The sequence below is a fragment of the Dreissena polymorpha genome, chromosome 11, assembly GCF_020536995.1.
Source record: "Dreissena polymorpha isolate Duluth1 chromosome 11, UMN_Dpol_1.0, whole genome shotgun sequence".
NCBI lineage: Eukaryota > Metazoa > Mollusca > Bivalvia > Myida > Dreissenidae > Dreissena > Dreissena polymorpha.
In genome coordinates this window covers 85717076-85736984 of record NC_068365.1, presented here as the reverse complement: position 1 = coordinate 85736984, position 19909 = coordinate 85717076, and the positions used below count along the sequence as shown (strand labels likewise).

The 19909-nt window shown below is 35.4% G+C and overlaps 1 protein-coding gene across 1 annotated transcript in view; it reads left to right on the top strand.

Annotated features, from left to right (window-relative positions):
* The window catches only part of LOC127851927 (discoidin domain-containing receptor 2-like), a 164763-nt gene that overhangs the window by 116004 nt on the left and 28850 nt on the right, over positions 1 to 19909 (top strand). Inside the window, exons 4-10 of the mRNA XM_052385923.1 lie at positions 1452 to 1593; positions 3599 to 3688; positions 10249 to 10396; positions 12383 to 12566; positions 15427 to 15770; positions 17223 to 17345; positions 19376 to 19696. Of these exons, the coding sequence (XP_052241883.1) occupies positions 1452 to 1593; positions 3599 to 3688; positions 10249 to 10396; positions 12383 to 12566; positions 15427 to 15770; positions 17223 to 17345; positions 19376 to 19696 (1352 nt within the window). The remainder of the gene's footprint in view (positions 1 to 1451; positions 1594 to 3598; positions 3689 to 10248; positions 10397 to 12382; positions 12567 to 15426; positions 15771 to 17222; positions 17346 to 19375; positions 19697 to 19909) is intronic.

Genomic DNA, 19909 nt, shown 5'->3' with positions numbered 1-19909 from the left:
CTTCTTTTTTTTCCGAATTAGAAATCTCAAAATTTGTGCGTCAACAAAAGTTTGTTTTTTTTTTCAAAAGAGAAGAAATTTCCTGCTGACAAATATAAATTATTTTACAGTTTCAAAGAACAACAGAAAGGCCTGAGTGTGACAAAATATTCACTATTTGTGTTTATGTCACTGGGAGATCACAGACATTTACATGTACCTCATTTTGATTGCTGCTAATGACCCCCACAGCAGCTTTCATCAATCTCTCTTCAGTGTTTCTTTTGACATTTTTGTTGCCAGCTGTTTTGAGGCTTAAATTGTTGTTGTAAGAAGAAAAATACAAAACACTGTGAACAGTTTCATATAAACTGCTGAACTAAATTGCGTTATGGGAAAACAGGGCTTAAAGCATTTGCAGTCTGCAAAGGTTACTCAAGGACACAAATTTCTGCTTTAATGGAATTTTTCGTTTATATAAAAAGTCTCTTCTAAATTGAAATCCAGTGTAGGCAGAAAGTGTCATCCCTGATTAGCCTGTGCAGACTGCATCGGCTAATCTAGGATGATACTTAACACACATGCGTTAAGCACTGTTTTCCAGATTGAGACACACTTTATTCTAAAAGTTTCATATTTACTGCTGAGCAAGTGGTGCGTTATATTGTTTTTGCTCCTGACAAAATATTGTATTGCTTTCATTCGTAACATCTGTACATTCACAGAAATTGGAACTTATCTTCAAGAGCTCTTCAGTCTCATAGCTTACATAATTGAAACATGATTAATTACCTCTTAATGTGTTAACAAATTCATTTTGCACATAATTTCTGCAAACAGTTCTTATGACAGATAGGGTTTTTAAATTATATTTTTACTTTTAAGCAAATAATTTTTATGTCTATTTCTCATATGATGATTTTTATTTGTGAAACAGAAATTTAAGCCCAGTTGTGCAATTAATTCCGCCAACAAATGTTTTTGTTTTGCTTTTAATGCTTTTTGAGTGTACTTGAATGCTTGCGGTTATATTCAATATATTTGAAGCATTATGAATAATAGCCAACCATGATGTTATCGAAATAAACAGTCTGATGAAGGTTATGTTGGTCAATAAAATGGGCATAAAGTTGGGTACCTAAGATATTGGCTCTAGGACTTGAGGCTGCTGTTACTGTTATTAAACGGTACTAAGTTTATATCAGGGCTGTTTAATGTGCAAAACAGTTAACAGCAAATAGACTTCCAATAGTCATGATGAGTAGAGCCATAATTGGATGTGTTAGCTTGCTTTACACACTTTTAAGGCATTGCTATTTTAAACATAGCTTTGAAACTTGACCTGTATGTGTGGTTAGGAAACCGACCTGACCTCTATCTTTAATAGTTCCTATTATATTGACCTCTGACCTCTACTTGTGTGTTTGTTGCTGGGATACTGGCATCTGACCTCTATGTGTGTTTGTTGCTAGGATACGTACAGAGACGATGGGAGGAGCCTGGTGTCCCAAACCGATGATCAGCCAGAACTCGTATGAGTACCTGCAGATTGACCTCGGCAAACTCTCTGTGGTAACCATGGTGGAGATCCAGGGACGCTTTGGGAATGGCCAGGTTTGTCGAGTAACATTGGTAACATTGCTGGCAATTTTGTATTTATCTGTGCCTAACTGTTTATTACAATTAGTAATAATGACATCAGTTATCATTTGTGTAAACAAGAAACATGGTGGTCATGTTTATTTGCATTTAACTATAGTAAATATTTTTTTATTCAAAGATACATTTTATTTTTCAGTAAGAAGTTCAATTACATTCCAGTAGTTTTCGATTTCATGATGTTAGAGTAAAAGCTTGCCAGTCTTGTTTAACAGAATGCTTAGATAAATCTATGAACATGAATTAGAAAAAAAAAATGACTGAAAAGGATTGGGTGCAAACAGTATGAAAATAAAGAGTTTGCTGAGATAAAACTAGATACAAGCTATTAGTTATAAACGAAAGAATAAAACATCAGTGGTCTTGGCAGAACAATATCTTATTAATGGTTTTATGATAGTTTAAATGCCTTGTAACCATCCTGCAAGCTATCAATCCAATAAAACACAAATGTGCAAGGATTTGAGAGCCATTTTCACTGAACAATCAAGAAACTATTGTTCCTTATTATTCCATGAGATACATTTATTTGGTTATTGCTGAATAACTGCTCACCAAATTAGTGTCAAACCATTGGGAATAGTGTATGTCTGAAAAAGTATTTGTGAACATGCAAACATAGATAGCAATAACTTATTTTAACTAGAATGTCATACATTGAACACCTTTGTTACCGAAAATTTTTAATGAAGACATTGCTATATTATTCTCCTGGGTTTGTCTTTGGCTCACAACAACAAGATTGTTTTCAGCTTTCATGGTTGGGCCTGAAAGACACTTCTTGTTTGTTTTCATACTTGTATTATGCCCAACTTTATGCAGTCTGCCTAGGTTTTACGCTGTTTGCGGCTCATCAGTAACTAAGGGTTGGAAATGAAGCCTTTTAAACTTGAATCTAGTAAGAAAGGTATTCAATTAAATGGAACTTTCTAAGGGACTACAAACGTGTCAAAATACATATCTAAGTGGTAAAGGGTTAAAGCTGTCCTGCACTAAGACTGAGAGATAAGAGGCAAAATACTGGGAATGTGCAAGCTTTTCTTATTACTCCAAATAAATTGGAAAGTTAAGATAAAACAATAACATTAAATTTTATTATTCATATCTAGTTTCTGTGAAAACAATTTTGAACATAATACATTTTCAGCATGTGTTACTTTGAAATGCATGTTTTGTGTGAATAACAAAATCATTTTATTTCAATTGCTGGGATAAATTAAAGAAATGAACCAAACTACCCATAATTCACACCATTCTTTTCAGCAGGCATATTTTCCACTTATCATTAGAGGCTCTACTTACAAATAGTCCAGATAAGCCAAGTAATTTATGACTTCCATGAGGGCTCCAGATTCCATAAAATAATAACTGCCTCCTTTGAGGTTAAAAGCTCATTGTCAACTGGTTATCTTGTTTATGAGGGGAGCAGCTAGTGGTGATAGATTCCAGAAAATAAGTTGTTAACAACAGCATTATTATTAATCTAGCATCTTGAAAGGTTTAAAGTTAAAGTAAGATTTACCAACAGTATTACTAAAAACAAAGTTACATGAACAATTGTAAGCTATTAGGGACCTTTATTGTTATAAACTTATGAAAATGTGTATATCCAATTAAGGTTCTATTCTCAATCTCTTCGAAAAAGGCAGAGGTATTTTGTTTTGCATCTTTTGGAATGATGACAAGAGCAATTCTTGTCAGAGTGATTTCTAAAGAGTTCTTAGACCTTGGTAAGTAGGTTAGGCAGAGGTCATTGTGTCTATAAGGATGGAGGTCATGGTCACGGTCAAAATTATTAAATATAGAAACAGTAACATGCCCTTAGGGAAAATATTATAAAACATTTACATTATACTCATTATTTCTGGTTGAATGTAAATTGTCTTTGAGATCAATATGGGACAGAAAAGGAGGTAAAAACTTAATGGCTTTTATAATAACTTTGCAATTGTGTTTGCAGGGTCAGGAGTATACAGAGCAGTTCCTGTTGGAATATCAAAGGGAGGACATGGGCGAGTGGATGAGATTCAGGAACAAGCAGGGGCAGGAGGTAATGTCTACAATAGCATGAAACAAGCAGGGGCAGGATGTGATGTCTACAATAGCATGAAACAAGCAGGGGCAGGAAGGTAGTGACTGCAATAGTATATAACAACCATGGGCAAGAGGTAATGTCTACAATAGCATGTAACAAGCAGGGGCAGAAAGTTATGTCTACAATAGCATATCGCAAGCAGGGGACAGGTGGTAATGTCTTCACAAGCATGTAACAGGCAGGGGCAGAAAGTTGTGTCTACAAAAGCATGTAACAAGCAAGGTACAGGAGGTAATGTCTGCAATAGCACGTAACAAGCAGGAGCAGAAAGTTATGTCTAAAATAGCATGTGACAAGCAGGGGGCATGAGGTAATGTCTGCAATATCATGTAACAAGCACGGGCATGAAGTAATGTCTACAACAGCATGTAACAATCACGGGCATAAAGTAATGTCTACAATAGCTTGTAACAAGCAGGGGCAGGAGGTAATGTCTACAATATCATACAACAAGCAGGGGCAGGATATAATGTCTACAATAGAATGTAACAAGCAGGGTCATGAGGTAATGTCTACAGTAGCATGTAACAAGCAGGGGCAGGAGTTAATGTCAACATTAGCAAGTAACAAGCAGAGGCAGGATGGTATGTCTGCAATAACATGTGCCAAGCAGGGGCAGGAGGTTATGTCTACAATAGAACATAACAAGCAGGGCAGGAGGTTATGTCTACAATAGCATGTAACAAGAAGGGGCAGGAGATAATGTCTACAATAGCATGCAACAAGTAGGGGCAGGAGGTAATTCCACAGTAGCTTGTACCAAACAGGGACAAGAGATTATGTCTACAATAGCATGTAACAAGCAGGGATAGGAGGTAATGTCTACAATAGCATGTAACAAGTAGGGGCAATATGTAATGTCTGCAATAGCATTTTTGAATCAGTCTGCTGTTATGTCACTATGTAAGCATAGTAGGTTTTGTTTAACTAATAGTTTTACCCAAGTTTAGGACATGCATTGAAAAAGATTCCATAAACATTCCGTAGGTATTATAGAATGGAAGGAGGACCCTTTGCCTGTTAATTGTTTTTGTTACTAGAAAAGCCTTCCCTTCGGTTTGTAGGCAGAGAAGGATTATCAAGTTTAAAGGATATTGCTCTGATCAAAGTTGAGAACATCCAAAGAACATAAACAAAAACATTGCAGGATATATTTGTTTTGCTAATATATTTTATTATCTATCTGTCTGCATGGGAAGAGGTGAAATCAATTGATTAATTGTTTAGGTACAGTTCGCAGAGGACAAACAACGGACCCCGCCACCCCTGTCTATGTCTGTCTTGACAAACCAGTGCAGATTAATTGCTGCGCTTTATGTGTTAATTGCACAGTTTGTTACCAGTATATTATGTAAAATGGATGAAACAAATTGTGTTTTGCTTTTTTCACCTATTATCTGTTTTTATAGTAGCAGTAATTTTGTTGCAGCTTTGATCAAGATGGAATTGATATTGCTGCAACCAAGATGTAAAATCGTGTGGTTGTACAACGTCTATATTTTATACATTATCATTACAATAATTTACATGTTCCAGCAGCTTGAGTTTCACTTCTTTATATTGTTAATAATATATTTGTTTTCCATTGTTTTACCACTGAATGTGTTCAGATTGTTATCAATGCAGAGTTTAAAATTACCAATAGCACTTACCATGTGTGTTTAAGAAAACAATTATATAATAATTCAATCTAAATACCCCACATAATTATATAACAGCTTATTCTATATTTATCTTATATGTTAAATCATTAATGTAAGATTGATAAAGATTATGCAAACTGCCCACATTAAGATAAACCAGGGTTGTAAAATTCTGCTAAAAGCAAGTCGCCATGCAGGTCGACCTGAGTACAAAATTAGGTCGCCCATTAACTGATTTCGTGGTCGCCACGATTTTTTAAAATGAGTTCTGTATACTGATTCTTTGTTTTAAGCTATCAGTTGTTTACTTAACTTTACTGCTGATCCATGGATCATGATCGTGATATAGCTTGCAATGTACATAGATATACATGTAAAATGTATAGCTCTCATTTGTTGAATATAATTTATTTAAAATACTCTATTGACTCACCTAATTAAATGAATAACATCTATGTTAAATTATCAAAATGTATGTAGTTAAATCAATTTGAATGTCAATGATGACATAAACAAACATGTATCTATTTTAAGTCCCAAAAGCTTTTCTGAATTTTAATACACACAAGGCACATGATGACGTAAAATAAGCTGCTGTGAACGTTACAACAAGGCATAAATTTTGTGTGTAAGAAAAAAAGTACAAAACTTGATTCCATAAAAGACATGTCGTCCCATGAAACGCATATTGATTGTTATATAAAAACAGAGAACTCTGAGATCTATTCTTTTGGGATAAAAAAATTGTAGCGCGTGGTAACTGAATTTCGTGGCCTACTATATCGCAAACAGTGTTGAATTTTTCTGGATTCATTCATGTGCATAAGAAAGGGATTTTTATGTTGATGCGGTCGCCCGATTTTTCAATTTTTAATGTATTCAATGAGGAAATGTCCATGCTCTTATCTGGTATAATTTTCACTTATAAATATCTTATCTCTGGTGAAGGTATACCCTTACTGTTATTATGAATCTTTCAATCCAGAAAAAAACAACAAATACAGACTTATTGACAAAATAACAACAGTCACTTCTCACCAATTTTCCTTGATAAGGTTTTTACATTTGAATGCAAATAAACAAACCAGCGCTTTAAGAGAGTATTTTGATTGATGTATGGAATGCATGAATATTATTATAGGAAGGAAACCTGTGCAATCATATTTATAAAACAAATAATTAACTTTAGATATAAAAGGTTTGTACAGCTAAAAAGAAGCACTAAGGAAAAGTGTTCAAAAGCAAAAATATGTTTGTATATAATTGTTAATATATTTTAATTAAAGATTGGGTAAAAAAAGAAGATACTTCCGTTAAACGAAACATTCCACAAAAACGGCAAGTGTTGTTCCTGATTAGCCTGTGCTGACTGCAAGACTAATCTTGGACAACACTTCACGCACATGCATTAAGCTACATTGTCCCAAAGCGCAGCTCAATTTGATTTTCTATGGACAACACCTGACTACACAGACATCAAAGTTTAGTGGTAGAGGGTTATTGGCCTGTGGAATGGAATTCTGAGGGACCAGACTCTGTCATAATTAGACTCCCTTTATCGTCCAGGGGAAATAAAAATGTGCATAAAAATACTGTTAAAATATCTGGGAAATATCTGCGACTGAAAAACTGTCCAGAGTTAATGACTTAATGGTTCTTGTATCCAACAAAAGTGCTGTAAAACTGATGTTATCTATTTCTTGGTGAAAAGATTTTATACAAAATAATTGAGTCTGTGTTGGGTAAACAGTAGGTATGGCAAAATTATTTGAATATTCGATTGAATGGTCAGTATTCGAATAACAGAATTTATATTCGCATATTGCAATTTCTTTTTCAAATGTAATATTCATGACCTACGAGGCGCTTACTAATTGGCACCTGAATTCACTTGGGATTAACATGCTTGATGTGGCGTTCTTCGTGTCAAACTGATAACGCGGCCTGTATCAGCGTTGATTGCGCAATGCAATATACACACTCTAAGAAAGGCCCCGAACTGTTGTTTGTCAATGGGGTGCCAATCAACTGCTTCAATTGACTGGCGAATAATAATTAACTTTCTGTGATCACAGTATGAACAGCCATAATAATGTGTGAATTACTCCAACTGCGCAATGCAATATACACACTCTAAGAAAAGGCCCCAACTGATGTGTGTCAATTAGGTGTCAATTAAGGGCTTCAAGTGACTGGCGAATAATAATTTAGTTTCTTAGTGATCACAGTTTTACATACATATATATATATATAAACATACTTAAAAAATTGTTGGTAGAAAACTTCAGAACAATTATTTGTGATAAGGGATCATAATTTAACTCTGAAAATGCCACCAGCCCCTTCTGAAGTATGGAAATACTTTACACGGTCTGTGGATAAGAAGATCGCAACGTGTAATGTGTGTAAAGTTAGTTTTACATACGGCGGTCTTCTACAAATCTGTGAAATCATGTCACTGTTAAGCATCTGGATTTCCTGTCGTCTGTGCAGCGTCACAAGGCAGAAGAGGTTTTAGAAGGCCGGCTGGATGATATACCCCTACGTCTCCCTGAAAGTGAACCAACACCGTCAAAGCGTCCCCGTCTGAGTTTCATGATATCAAAATCGTCAAAACCACAGACTGACAAACTACGCCGATACCTTCAAGAACCGGCTGATGAGTATGGATCACCTCTTGACTGGTGGCAACAGAATCAAGGCCCTTTTCCTTGCATTGCCATAGTAGCCCGCCGTCTTCTAGGAATTCCAGCTACATCAGTTCCATCAGAAAATATATTTTCTTGTGCCGGACTGATAGTGAACAAGTTGAGGAACAGACTTACCTGTGATATAGTGGACAAGATTATTTTCCTCAAAAAGAACTATGTGACCTTGAGCCAGGACGACACTAAGGCATAAATTGCTTTAACAGGGTGCTGTCACCACCGAAAAGCTTTGTGATGTACTTTGCATGACTTATTTATATGTTTCTTTTTATAAATATACAGGGTATCTTTTTTTTTATTAAAAAATATCTATGACATGAGGTTTTTCCTTATATTAATTTTGTTCTTGAATATTTGGTGTATTTTGCATGCCTTATTGATATGTTTCTTTATATAAACATAAATGCAATCGTTACTTAAAAATTTCAAATAAGAATAAAATTGTATGACATGATGTTTTTCCTTCTAGTTTTGCCCGATTACAGTGTCGGTCATAGTAATAGTCGACAGCGATACAATTATTCGATAGCAACTTTTATAAACAGCCTCCTATTCAGCAAACGAATATAACTTACAAAACAATGAAAGTTAACACAGAACAAGTTTCACTCTTTCTGATATATTTCGCCAAAATAGGCTTTTTCAAAGTTTGTTTTTACAATTAAGCTACATTTTATTTCTGTTTCTCAACACAACAATTGTATATTGAATTGTATTTCTGTGTCAATTTATATTTAATATCCCTACTGGATACGAAACTGTGTAATAGAAGTTATATCAATCCAGCCGTTTAATGCGAATATTCGAATAATCAATTGAATGGATTTGCGAATATTCCAATACCGATTTAGGTATTCGATGCCATCCCTAGTAAACAGGCTTGAATATATATCATATGCGTTAAGTATTTAGCTTGTTCAGTCTTCCCAGGCTGATCAGGGACAACACTTTCCACGTCTATGGTATTATTTGTTTTAAGGAACTCTCTCCTTATCGGAAATCCAGTGTAGGCAGAAAGTCTCGTCCCTGATTAGCAAACCGCACAGGCTAATCTGGGACAACAATTCACCATATGCATTAAACCTGTTTTTCTCAGTGACTGTGTCAATTATTCTTATTAAATCTTTGCTGACACAAGGGGTGCATGGGGTGGGGATGGAGTTTTGTCAGATGTGAGCAGAAAGAATTTTGATATAAGTGGAATTGAAAGTCAGTCTTATCACATGGAAAACCAACACATATATCACATATCAGTCACCAGGAATTTGTAAAAAGGTGTGTCTAATTGCTGAGATGAGCAGATTTGGTTTCATATTTAGATGGACATCCATGAAAGGTGTATTACCTAAAGTGTGATGGGGTCTGAAAGTCCAGGGCCAGATAAATGCCATAATAAACTTCACTTTTTTGTAGATTTTTTAGTATGTTGTCTATGTTTATAGAGGAGGGAACTCAGTAATTGATGTTAAAAAATGTCCTGGTTATTCATCATGTTATATTTGAAAACTGTCTGATGATAAAGAAATTCACTTTCCAAATTTAAATGCCATTAATCAGCTGTTTATTTTATATGATAGGTGCTGAGAACTCACCTGAGAAAATTCTGGGGCTTATCAGTAAAGACTTGACAAATTCTTCAGAAAATGGCCACTGTATTGGAGTTATCTGATGTTATACAACACAGATTTGAAGAGATTTATTTTAGATAATGCCACTCATTTTCACAGACTTTGTAAAAATAATCTTCTCTTATTTAATATGCACCTGTGTGGTAACAGTGGCAGTTGAAACTGCTTCAAAATGATAAATTATTTTAAAAAGAAAATAGGACTTAGAATTTAGTGTTCCATTCATTTGATTTATTGGATCTTGCATTTTGAAAAGCGAAATAATTATTTTCCTTTTTTAAGTTATTTGAAACATGCTGATTATAACTATTATTAATGGTGATACTGTATTGAATGCAATAAGGTTGTTCCGTAGGTTTTGATATCTAATTATGCCACACTTTGAAGAAGCAGGAATGTATTGCATTGCAACTGTCCGTCTGTCAGATGGTGGTCCATTTTGTTTCCACTGGATATCTAGAGAAAGCTTATATTTTTTAATATACGCATTTTAAATATTAACAGGCAGCACCTGACATAATCTGTATTTCTTTCAGTTGTTCAAGGGCAATGAGAACACGTACCTGACGGAGATGAGAGAGGTTACTCCCCCCATCATTGGCCGCCGTGTCAGGTTCATCCCGTTTAGCAAGACTCTCCGTACCGTGTGCATGAGGGTTGAGATTTATGGCTGCAAGTGGGAAGGTACAATCTAATTGTGTCACGCTCTGAGAAAACCAGGCTTTATGCAAGAGCGTAAAGTATAGAATGATTAACATTTAGCCTGCCCACTCTGCAGGGGCTAATTTGGGACAACAATTTACACTTTATAGAATTTTTAATTATAAGGAAGTCTTTTCTCAATGGAATTACAGTCAAGCCTGAAAGTGATTTCTCTCTTAAGCCTGTGTAGAGTTCACAGGCTAATATTGGATGATCCTTTACCCACATGTATTAGTATACCCAAGTTTTTCGAAAGTAAGACTTTTTTTTAAATATCCATTTAAGATTATGTGAAGTTTTGATAGGTTTTGAAACAAAGAAGAAATTCTATTGGTTATATAAGCCCATGTAAGAAATGTCTTTGTATGAAACATGCCGGTGATTTTGCTTCAGACCATTTTGTATATTTTTTTGGCCATAAATGAGGACATATTTATGAAAAGTTGGCTGTATTATGATGAGTGTATATATTTTTCTCGTGTAAAAGTAATGATATTGTATTCCACCAAATTTGGTCTTTCTGGAAAAAAGTCTGCAAATTATTTTCAATGATTTCAGTTTCTTACTAATTCTTACAATGCATTGTGATTAAACAAATCTGCATGTGCATTAATTATGTCGCCATATAACCTTTTCGTTTTTTCAAATTATGCTCCAAAAGCTGTTTATTAAAAGCTGTGTGCAAAAATCCTAAAGAAGTCTGCAGACATTGGGCAATATTTTTTGTACTCAACAACCTTTTATTTATGATAATTTATTAATCCCAATTTGTATCCACAATTTCAATGCACAGACAACGTTCTTGACTTTAATATCTAAAGCTAAATAGCAATATATACTGTTTCACTATAATCCTGAAATCTACAAATTATGGTATTATAATCTGTAAACAGCTTTGTTAGGTTTTCTTCTTAATACTGTGATTTCTTGTAATTCTGCTTCATTATCATGAACTTGGTCCAGACGCCAAAATAAATTTTATTTCAGATTGCGCAATTAGCCGTAGTAAATCTTGCAGTTAAAAGGATTCAAGACTAAATAATTCTTTCTGACTGAAGAAATTGTTTACAAGTTACGGAATTGTTTGCAAGATCTGTTTATATAACTTTGAAGAAAGCGTGTCTGGTATCATGCAAGGAAGCGATGTTTTGAATCTGGTTTTATAACAAGTAGCTTAGTAGTTTCAAACCTTAAAATACATTTGTAAACACAGATTTATGTATGAAAGAAAGCATTTGTTGACAGAAAGAGATGTTTCAATAATGTAGTTGTTGTATCATGGGCAGCTCTTACATTTTGGCTATTTTGTATGAGGTGTGGGTATCATCACAGGTTGTTGTTGGTGGGTTTGGACTTTTATTTGCTGGTATTTTGTTGGTGGGTACAGTGCATGTATTTTGTTGGTGGGTGAGGCATGATATTCCAGGTATTTTTGTGGTGGGTGGGGCGTGCATTACAGGTATTTTATTCGTGGGTGGGGCATGCATTACAGTTACTTTACAGGTATTTTGTTGGTGGGTGGGGATGATTACAGGTATTTTGTTGGTGGGTGGGGCGTGCATTACAGGTACTTTGTTGGTGTTTTGGGCGTGCATTACAGGTACTTTGTTGGTGGGTGGGGCATGCATTACAGGTACTTTGTTGGTGGATGGGGGTGCATTACAGAGTATTTTGTTGGCGGGTGAGGCGTGCATTACAGGTACTTTGTTGGTGGATGGGGCATGCATAACAGGTATTTTGTTGGTAGGTGGGGTGCATAACATATTTTTTGGTAGGGGTGCATACAAAGTATTTGGTTAGTGGGTGGTGGGTGCTTTGGGGTATTGGTGTCCTTAACTATGTTTTTTTTTCAAATTATGTTCCTTGGATTTAAAATGTTACCTGCCCACAGGGAAACTTGTTTATATGTACATTGTTTTCTATTTCAGACGGTATGGTGTCATAAAGCATGTGCTTTATATATTCCAGATGGTGTGGTGTCGTACAGCGTGCGTCAGGGTGACCGGCGTGGATCGGAGCTGGACTTTGTGGACTTCACGTATGACGGCATGATCCAGGAGAACTTCCTGTTGGAGGGGCTGGGTCAGCTGACAGACGGGGAGGTAGGGGACTACAACTTCAGGCTCGACAACGAAGAACTGCGGATAAAAGGGTATGAGATTGTCGCTTTACAAAGGCTATTTTAAAACCTATTTAAATTCGCTTGTTTTCATCAAGAGCGTAAGGCTTATTAAAATTCTTCTGAGTATGTGTCCTGGGTAGAACCTGCACTTTACGCTATTGTTGAGATCTAAAGAATGCTCCCACAGTGGGATAGAACCCATGACCTCCCGGTCACTAGGGGGACACTGTATCCACTACACCACAGCAATCTTACATTGGCTTAAAACAATAGTCCTGTATGAACTGGAAAAACTACCTTGTATGTCAGTGATGCATAGGTTCTTTGTGTTGTAGAAACTCTCTGAGCGCTAAACTTGGGCATTTCATCTTTGAAAAGATTGATCTTTAAATTATGTTACATCATATATCTGATGTGACCTTACAGTTCACAAGAATTATGTTATATATGACAAAAGATATTTATGTTATTTTCAATTGTTTATAGACATATTTTAAGTGAAGCAGTGTGTATAATGCTTACAACTTTCATGTCATCTTTCAACTACCAAATTCAAAACAATAAAGAATGCAGATTCAAAAATGCAGATTCATGCATGTGTTGTAGTTCTGGCTTCTGCATTTTATCATCACCGAAAGCGTCTTTTGTGTAATAAAGAACTGAGAGAATTCATAATGGCACAGGAATAAAAGAATTCCTTCAAATTTGCACTTTATCTCTTTGATACTTTTATTTTCATACATAATTCCAACATCTTGTTAAAAGTTGTCTGAATGTTAGAAACGCGACGTAAACAAATTTACAAAGGAAATTTCCTTCTTAACACATTCTTAGAAAATGGAAAACATATTGCACTGCAGTTCTGCACAAAAATACCTGTTAAGAGATTCATATCTGTATAAACTCAATGCCCTAGAGTGATGTTAGAAGATAAGTAACTTTATTAATAGCCATTGAAACTGGTAATTGGATGGATTTACCCAAATATATTACTCTGCAAGGTTCTCTTATAATCTATTTAAATGTGTTTTTAACTTGGATTATTAAACCTTTGCATTTAAAAAAAAACGTGGACCTTTAATATAGCATAAACTATTGCATTAATCAATCCGTTGTTGTTTATTGCTTTCATTATACAGTAAAAACAGGTTCCATGTATTGTGTCATGGTATCCCTGAAACTTTCATTTTATAAATTAGCTGCTCTCTGTGAAAAGGGGGTTAAATGCATGTGCACCAAATGTCGTCCAAGATTAGCCTGTGCAGTATGAACAGACTGATCAGGGATGACACTTTTGCCTAAACTGGATTTTTGCTGAGGAAAGACTTCCTTAAAAGAAAAAACAAACAATAACAGCGGAAAGTGTTGTCCCTGATGAGCATATGCGGACTGCTAATCTGGGACTATACTTTACGCACATGCATTAAATCCCCTTTTAACAGAGAAAGGCTCAGATGCTTCAAAAAGTTGTTGAATAAGATAGATGCTTTAATGAAATGAATACAACCTTAACTTGTTATGTTTAATAAATTATAGAGTAGTTATTGACCTTTTAATTAGGGATGGCATTGAATACCAATATCGGTATTCGAATGTTCGCAAATTCATTCAATAGAATATTCGAATATTCGCATAAAACGGCTGGATTGATTTTTCCTTGTTATGTGTTAATTTCCATTGGTTTGTAAGTATATCCGTTTGCTAAATACGAGGCTGTTTATTAACGTTGCTATCGAATAATTGTATCGCTGTCGACTAATACTATGACCGATACTGTGATAGGGCACAAATAGAATGAAAAACATTGTGTCATAGAATTTTATTTTTTAATGATTCCACAGATTTGTAGCAGACCGCGCATATGTAAAACTAAGTTTACACACATTACACGTTGCGGTCTTCTTATCCACAGACCGTGTAAAGTATTCCATACTGCAGAAAGGGCTGGTGGCATTTTCAGATTTGAATTATGATTCCTTGATGATTGTTTAATTTATATCATCTGTTACTTTTGAGTAATTCGCATATTTAAATGTCTGTTCAAACTGTGATCACAAAAACTAAATTACTATTCGCCAGTTAATTGAAGCCCTTAATTGGTACCTAATTGACAAACAACAGTTCGGGCCCTTTCTTATAGTAAGTATATTGCATTGCGCGATTTGAGTAATTCACACATTTTAATGGCTGTACATACTGTGATCACAAAACTTAATTACTATTCGCCAGTCAATTGAAACTGTTAATTGGCACCCCATTGGCAAACAACCGTCGGGGCCTTTCTTAGAGCGTGTATATTGCATTGCGCCGCGTTATCAGTTTGACACGAAGAACGTCACGTCAAACATGTTACTCCCAGGTGATTTCGGTTGCATTTTAGTAAGCGGTTCGCAGGTCATTAAATATTGGTGAAATTACGTTTGAAAAAAATGCGAATATGCGAATATCATTTTTATTATTCGAATGCTGACCATTCAATCGAATATTCGAATATTCGAATAATTTTGCCATCCCTACTTTTAATTCATAACACAAAATACCCGCAATATGTTTATACAGTATAGTTACAAACAATGAAATCAGTGTAATACTATTAACACAGTTATTGTAGCAAACAGTTTAATATCCTTTTCCACTCAGAAACACAGTGAAAATGACTACATGCAACCAGCATTAAACCAGAACAGCTTGCACATAAGTTGGCTGTTCAGTTTTAACACTGCATGTTTGCTGCTTATCATTAACTTTCGGTTTGAAAAACTTAAGAATCTATTAAGAAACGTCTTTAATTAATTTTATTTTCTACAAATGTGTCAAAGCGGGTTTCTGAGTTATACATGTTTATTGTAGAAAACATTTTATTTTATGAAAAAATCCCGTCTACTTGCAGATACGAGTGGGTAGGCTGGCGTAATGACACTCAGGACTTCCAGGGTCCTCTAATTATCACGTTTAAATTTGATCAAGTGCGCAACTTCAGCAAAGTCTTCATCAACTGCAACAACCTCTTTTCCAAGGATGTTCGTGTTTTCAAGGTGGCGCTGGTTTACTTCAGTGTGGGTGGGAATCTCTACCAGAACTCACCGGTCAAGTATGACTTTATTCGGGATGACGTGGTGGAATATTCAAGACCAGTGATGATCAAACTGAACAACAACATGGGCCAGTACGTGCGTCTGCAGTTGTACTTTGATGCCAAGTGGATCATGATCAGTGAGGTGCAGTTCATATCAGGTACGCAACCGAAAATATAAAAATATCTTTATAGGTGGAGTTCATATCAGGTACGCAGACGGGAATATTGAAATATCTTTATGCAGTGCAGTTTATATCAGGTATGCAACCGGGAAAATTGAAATATCTTTATAGATGCAGTTCATATCAGGTAAGCAACCAAAAATATTGAAATACTTGAGCCTTGCACTGGGGAAACAGGGTTACGTGCATGTGTGCAAAGTGTTGTCAGAGATTATCTTGTGTTGTCTGCACAGGCTAATCAGGGACAACTCTTTTCGCTTTTATGGAATTTTAACTTTAAAGAAGTATATTCTAAAAGAAATACAGTCAAGGCAGAAAGTGTTGTCCAAGATTAGCCTGTGGCTAATCCAGGACCACACTTTTTATGCATATGCATTTACTATTGGTTCCAGTGCTCACCACTATTCAGGATTTTTATTCAATAAAGAGTTCTTGATTGCTGAAGCTGTTATTCTCATCAGTAATGTAATACTTACCAAAAAATAAATTGAATTTACTTTGGAAATGTTATGTGCATGTTTTATGAATTTTGAAGTGGAATTTGAATGTATGTCCATTAATACAAGCAATGTATTCAAATGTTTTTTCTTTATTGTGAATATTTATAAAAAAAACATGTTCATCTAATAATTTTTATTAAACTTGTCTTAACTTGAAATGCTTAAACCTGAAAAACAACTTTTTAGCAAAACAAAAATATTAAATTGATTTTACATAAATTGTTTCATTATATATATTTATTGAAAAATCATCAACAATAGATAATCAATACTTACTACTGTAATCTGAAAAATAAGGTCACCCTGGCGTAGTGGATATGGTGTCCGCCTAGCAACCAGTAGGCATGGATTAAATGCCCGCTGAGGAAGCGTCTTTAGATCGAGTAGAAAGTCACTAAGTACTGGTTCTACGTAGGAAACATAGTTTAGAGTGTATCATTAAGCCTAATGAATTTAAATAGAAACAAAGAATATACACTTACTTAGAATATTCTGCAATGTGAGTCTAATGAATGTAAATGTAATAAAGTACATACTCTAAATCAGAATTGTCTGCATTGTGAATAAATGTAAGTAGAATAAAGTAATTACACTTAATTAGAATATTCTGCAATGTGAGTCTAATGAATGTAAATATGGTAAAGTACATACTCTCAATCAGAATATTCTGCAATGTGAGTCTAATAAATGTAAATAGAATAAAGTACATACACTTAGTCCGAATATTCTGCAATGTGGGTCTATTGAATGTAAAAAGAATAAAGAACGCACACTTAGTCAGAATATTCTGCAATGTGAGTCTATTGAATGTAAAAAGAACAAAGTACTTACACTTAGTCAGAATATTCTGCCATGTGAGTCTAATGTATGTAAAAAGAATAAAGTATGTACAATTAGTCAGAATATTCTGCAATTTTTGTCTAATCAGAGCCTGCAACTGGCAACTTCACAGAGGAGGTTCCCCCCGCAACCTTGAAACCCCCGCTGGTGCCTCCCAAACCAGAGGACAAGTACTACGAACATGAGCTGAACATTGGCAAGGATGGCAAAGGTGAGTGGTGATGCATTACCTCACAGGTGGTTTTCATAAACCCGTTCTTATTCAACGCAGAAATGAATTTCCTTTCTGGAAATGTATATATCTTGTTATTTTTCGCATATGTTGGGTCAAATTTTAAGAAATAACACGATACACAATTCACTTGACCCACTTGACAATGATCAGACAGTATCCATGAATGAAATCTCCAGTTGTAAAGACACACCTTCGCAATGGACCAATGACATCACTCGTGTGTTTAAAATGTCAGTTAGTTGAAATGTATGTAAACAAAGGTTTCAAACGGCACTGGACAGTTAGTTTTGATGCATAATGCAACGACAAGCACGGTAAGAATGTTTTTTTATACGTTTTATTGAATTATGGTATCGAGGTCCGTGAACTTTGCAGGGAAAATGCCTTTTACTCCGCGAAAATTTCAGTCATGAATACTGTCTGATCGATGTTAAGTGGGTCATGCAAGTTGTGTATCGTGTTATTTTTTAAAGTTGACCCAGTATTTGTAAAAATATTGCAAGACATATACATTTCCAGAAAGGAAATTCATTTCTACGTTGAATAAGACCAGGTTCGTGAAAATCGCTGCAAAATTGATGAAGTAATGTCCGTTCAAAGCGATGCACCCCGTTTTCGGGTGTTTCGAGTTGGATACCTTGTTATATATATATTTGATAGTGAAATTTGTTTTCTTCAGAAAAGTAGATTTTTCGTTATAATATGATAATTTATCATTCAAAATTATGTTTTCACTAATTAATATAATAGCCACAGGCTAACCACCTGTAAATTACCTTACTTAACCATATATTACACACAGCCATGAATAATACACACCTAATTTTCAAATGCCAAAATGGAGGAAAACATTAAATTCCGCCCCTTGGTGCAAAAAGGTACCATGTGACATTGAAATTAGAAGACACATGGTAACTCATGCTCCAATGGGACAAAATGTTTCAAAGTAAAGAAAACTGTCAAATCTGCCGGCATTTTGATATTGCACAATCAGTTCTATCAATGTATAATGCGCTTAAACTATTTGAATGGAAATTTGGGAATATAAAACTGTGCTTAATAGAAGGAAAAGTACAGTAACAAGTATTGCAAGGGCATGTGTGAGTGGTGATTTCCAGTTTTTTTATGTCTACAGAAAAGCTGTCTTGTAGCGGGTACTCTAAGAAGCAAAATCAGTGTTGTCTCCTAAAGTGTATGCAGCAATAGTTTGAGAGGTGTTGATGTAAGGATTACTAAACAATAGGGATGTGATAATGTGTATAAGTGTCCAGCTCCTGGTATGTGTTATGCAGAGAAGCACTTAAACAGAAGTTAGCTTTGTGCTGATCCTATCAGTTTCCTGTTTCCATGTTTGAATTGTTGTAAGTAATGATCATATAATTACAAGTCAACCTCTCTGTATAATCTACTTACAACTCATATACCGCTTGCAATTCTGCAAGATTATTGTTTTGCTTTTTAAACAGCCATTTTACTCGTTTAAGTGTTGTAAGTAAGGGATTCTAGGAAGGAGGTTTGGGCTCACCTGAGTGTCATTATCACACTAGAGGCCTCATTTTTTCCTCCAATCTTAATAAAACTTGCTCAGAATGTATATGATCAAAACTAAGTTTAAATGTGGGTCCCATGTTTCCCAAAAACTAGGTCACCAGGTCAAACTTAAGAAAAGGCATGTTATCATTCAAGAGACATCATTTATGACCCAATCTTGACGTGCCTTGGTCAATTATACCTAGGTCAAGTTTGAATCTTGGTCACATGTGTCTGAAAAAAAGGCTCATCTGGTCAAATTTTGACAAACAAAATCTAACTGTATCTAACTAATTGTATGTGTGTAAATGCCATATTAACATGGTATATTGAATTCTGTATATTAAATGCATACTTACTGTAATTAATCATCAACAGGTATGCATGCAGGCAACGTAGAGCTAGTTTATATGAATTCAATATTAACATAGTGCTAAGTACGATAAATTCATACCCACTGTCATTCTTTATCATAGCTACACAGGCAGGCAATGTAGAGCCAGAGAAAGCTCCCAAGCAGCAGACGCCAGGAAGTGACATCATCGGTATCATCATCGGTTCCGTGGCGGGGCTTATTGCCATCCTAATCGCCATAGTGATTTTTATTGTGTGCCAACACAAGCGGAATAAGAACAACAACCGGCACATGAAGACTGCAATTGTGGATACACACAACCAGATCACCCTAAATATGTCTGACCTGCGTGGGACACACACCAACGGCAAGGTGCTCAACGGAAACATGTACAATGGGGTCCCTTTCACGGAGCTCGAGTCTGACAGGGAATGCTGCAGCGGTAAGACATGACCTGAGCCTTGCCCTGTAAAAACATGGCTTAATGCATGTGCGTCATGTGTCATCTCGGGTTAGTCTGTAGAGTCCCACAGGTAAATTAGGGACAACACTTTAAGCTTAAATTAAATTTCTTTTAAGTGATGTCTCGTGCTAACCGAAATCCAAATTAGGCGGAAAGTGTTGTCTCGATTAGCCTTTGCAAAGTGCACAGGCT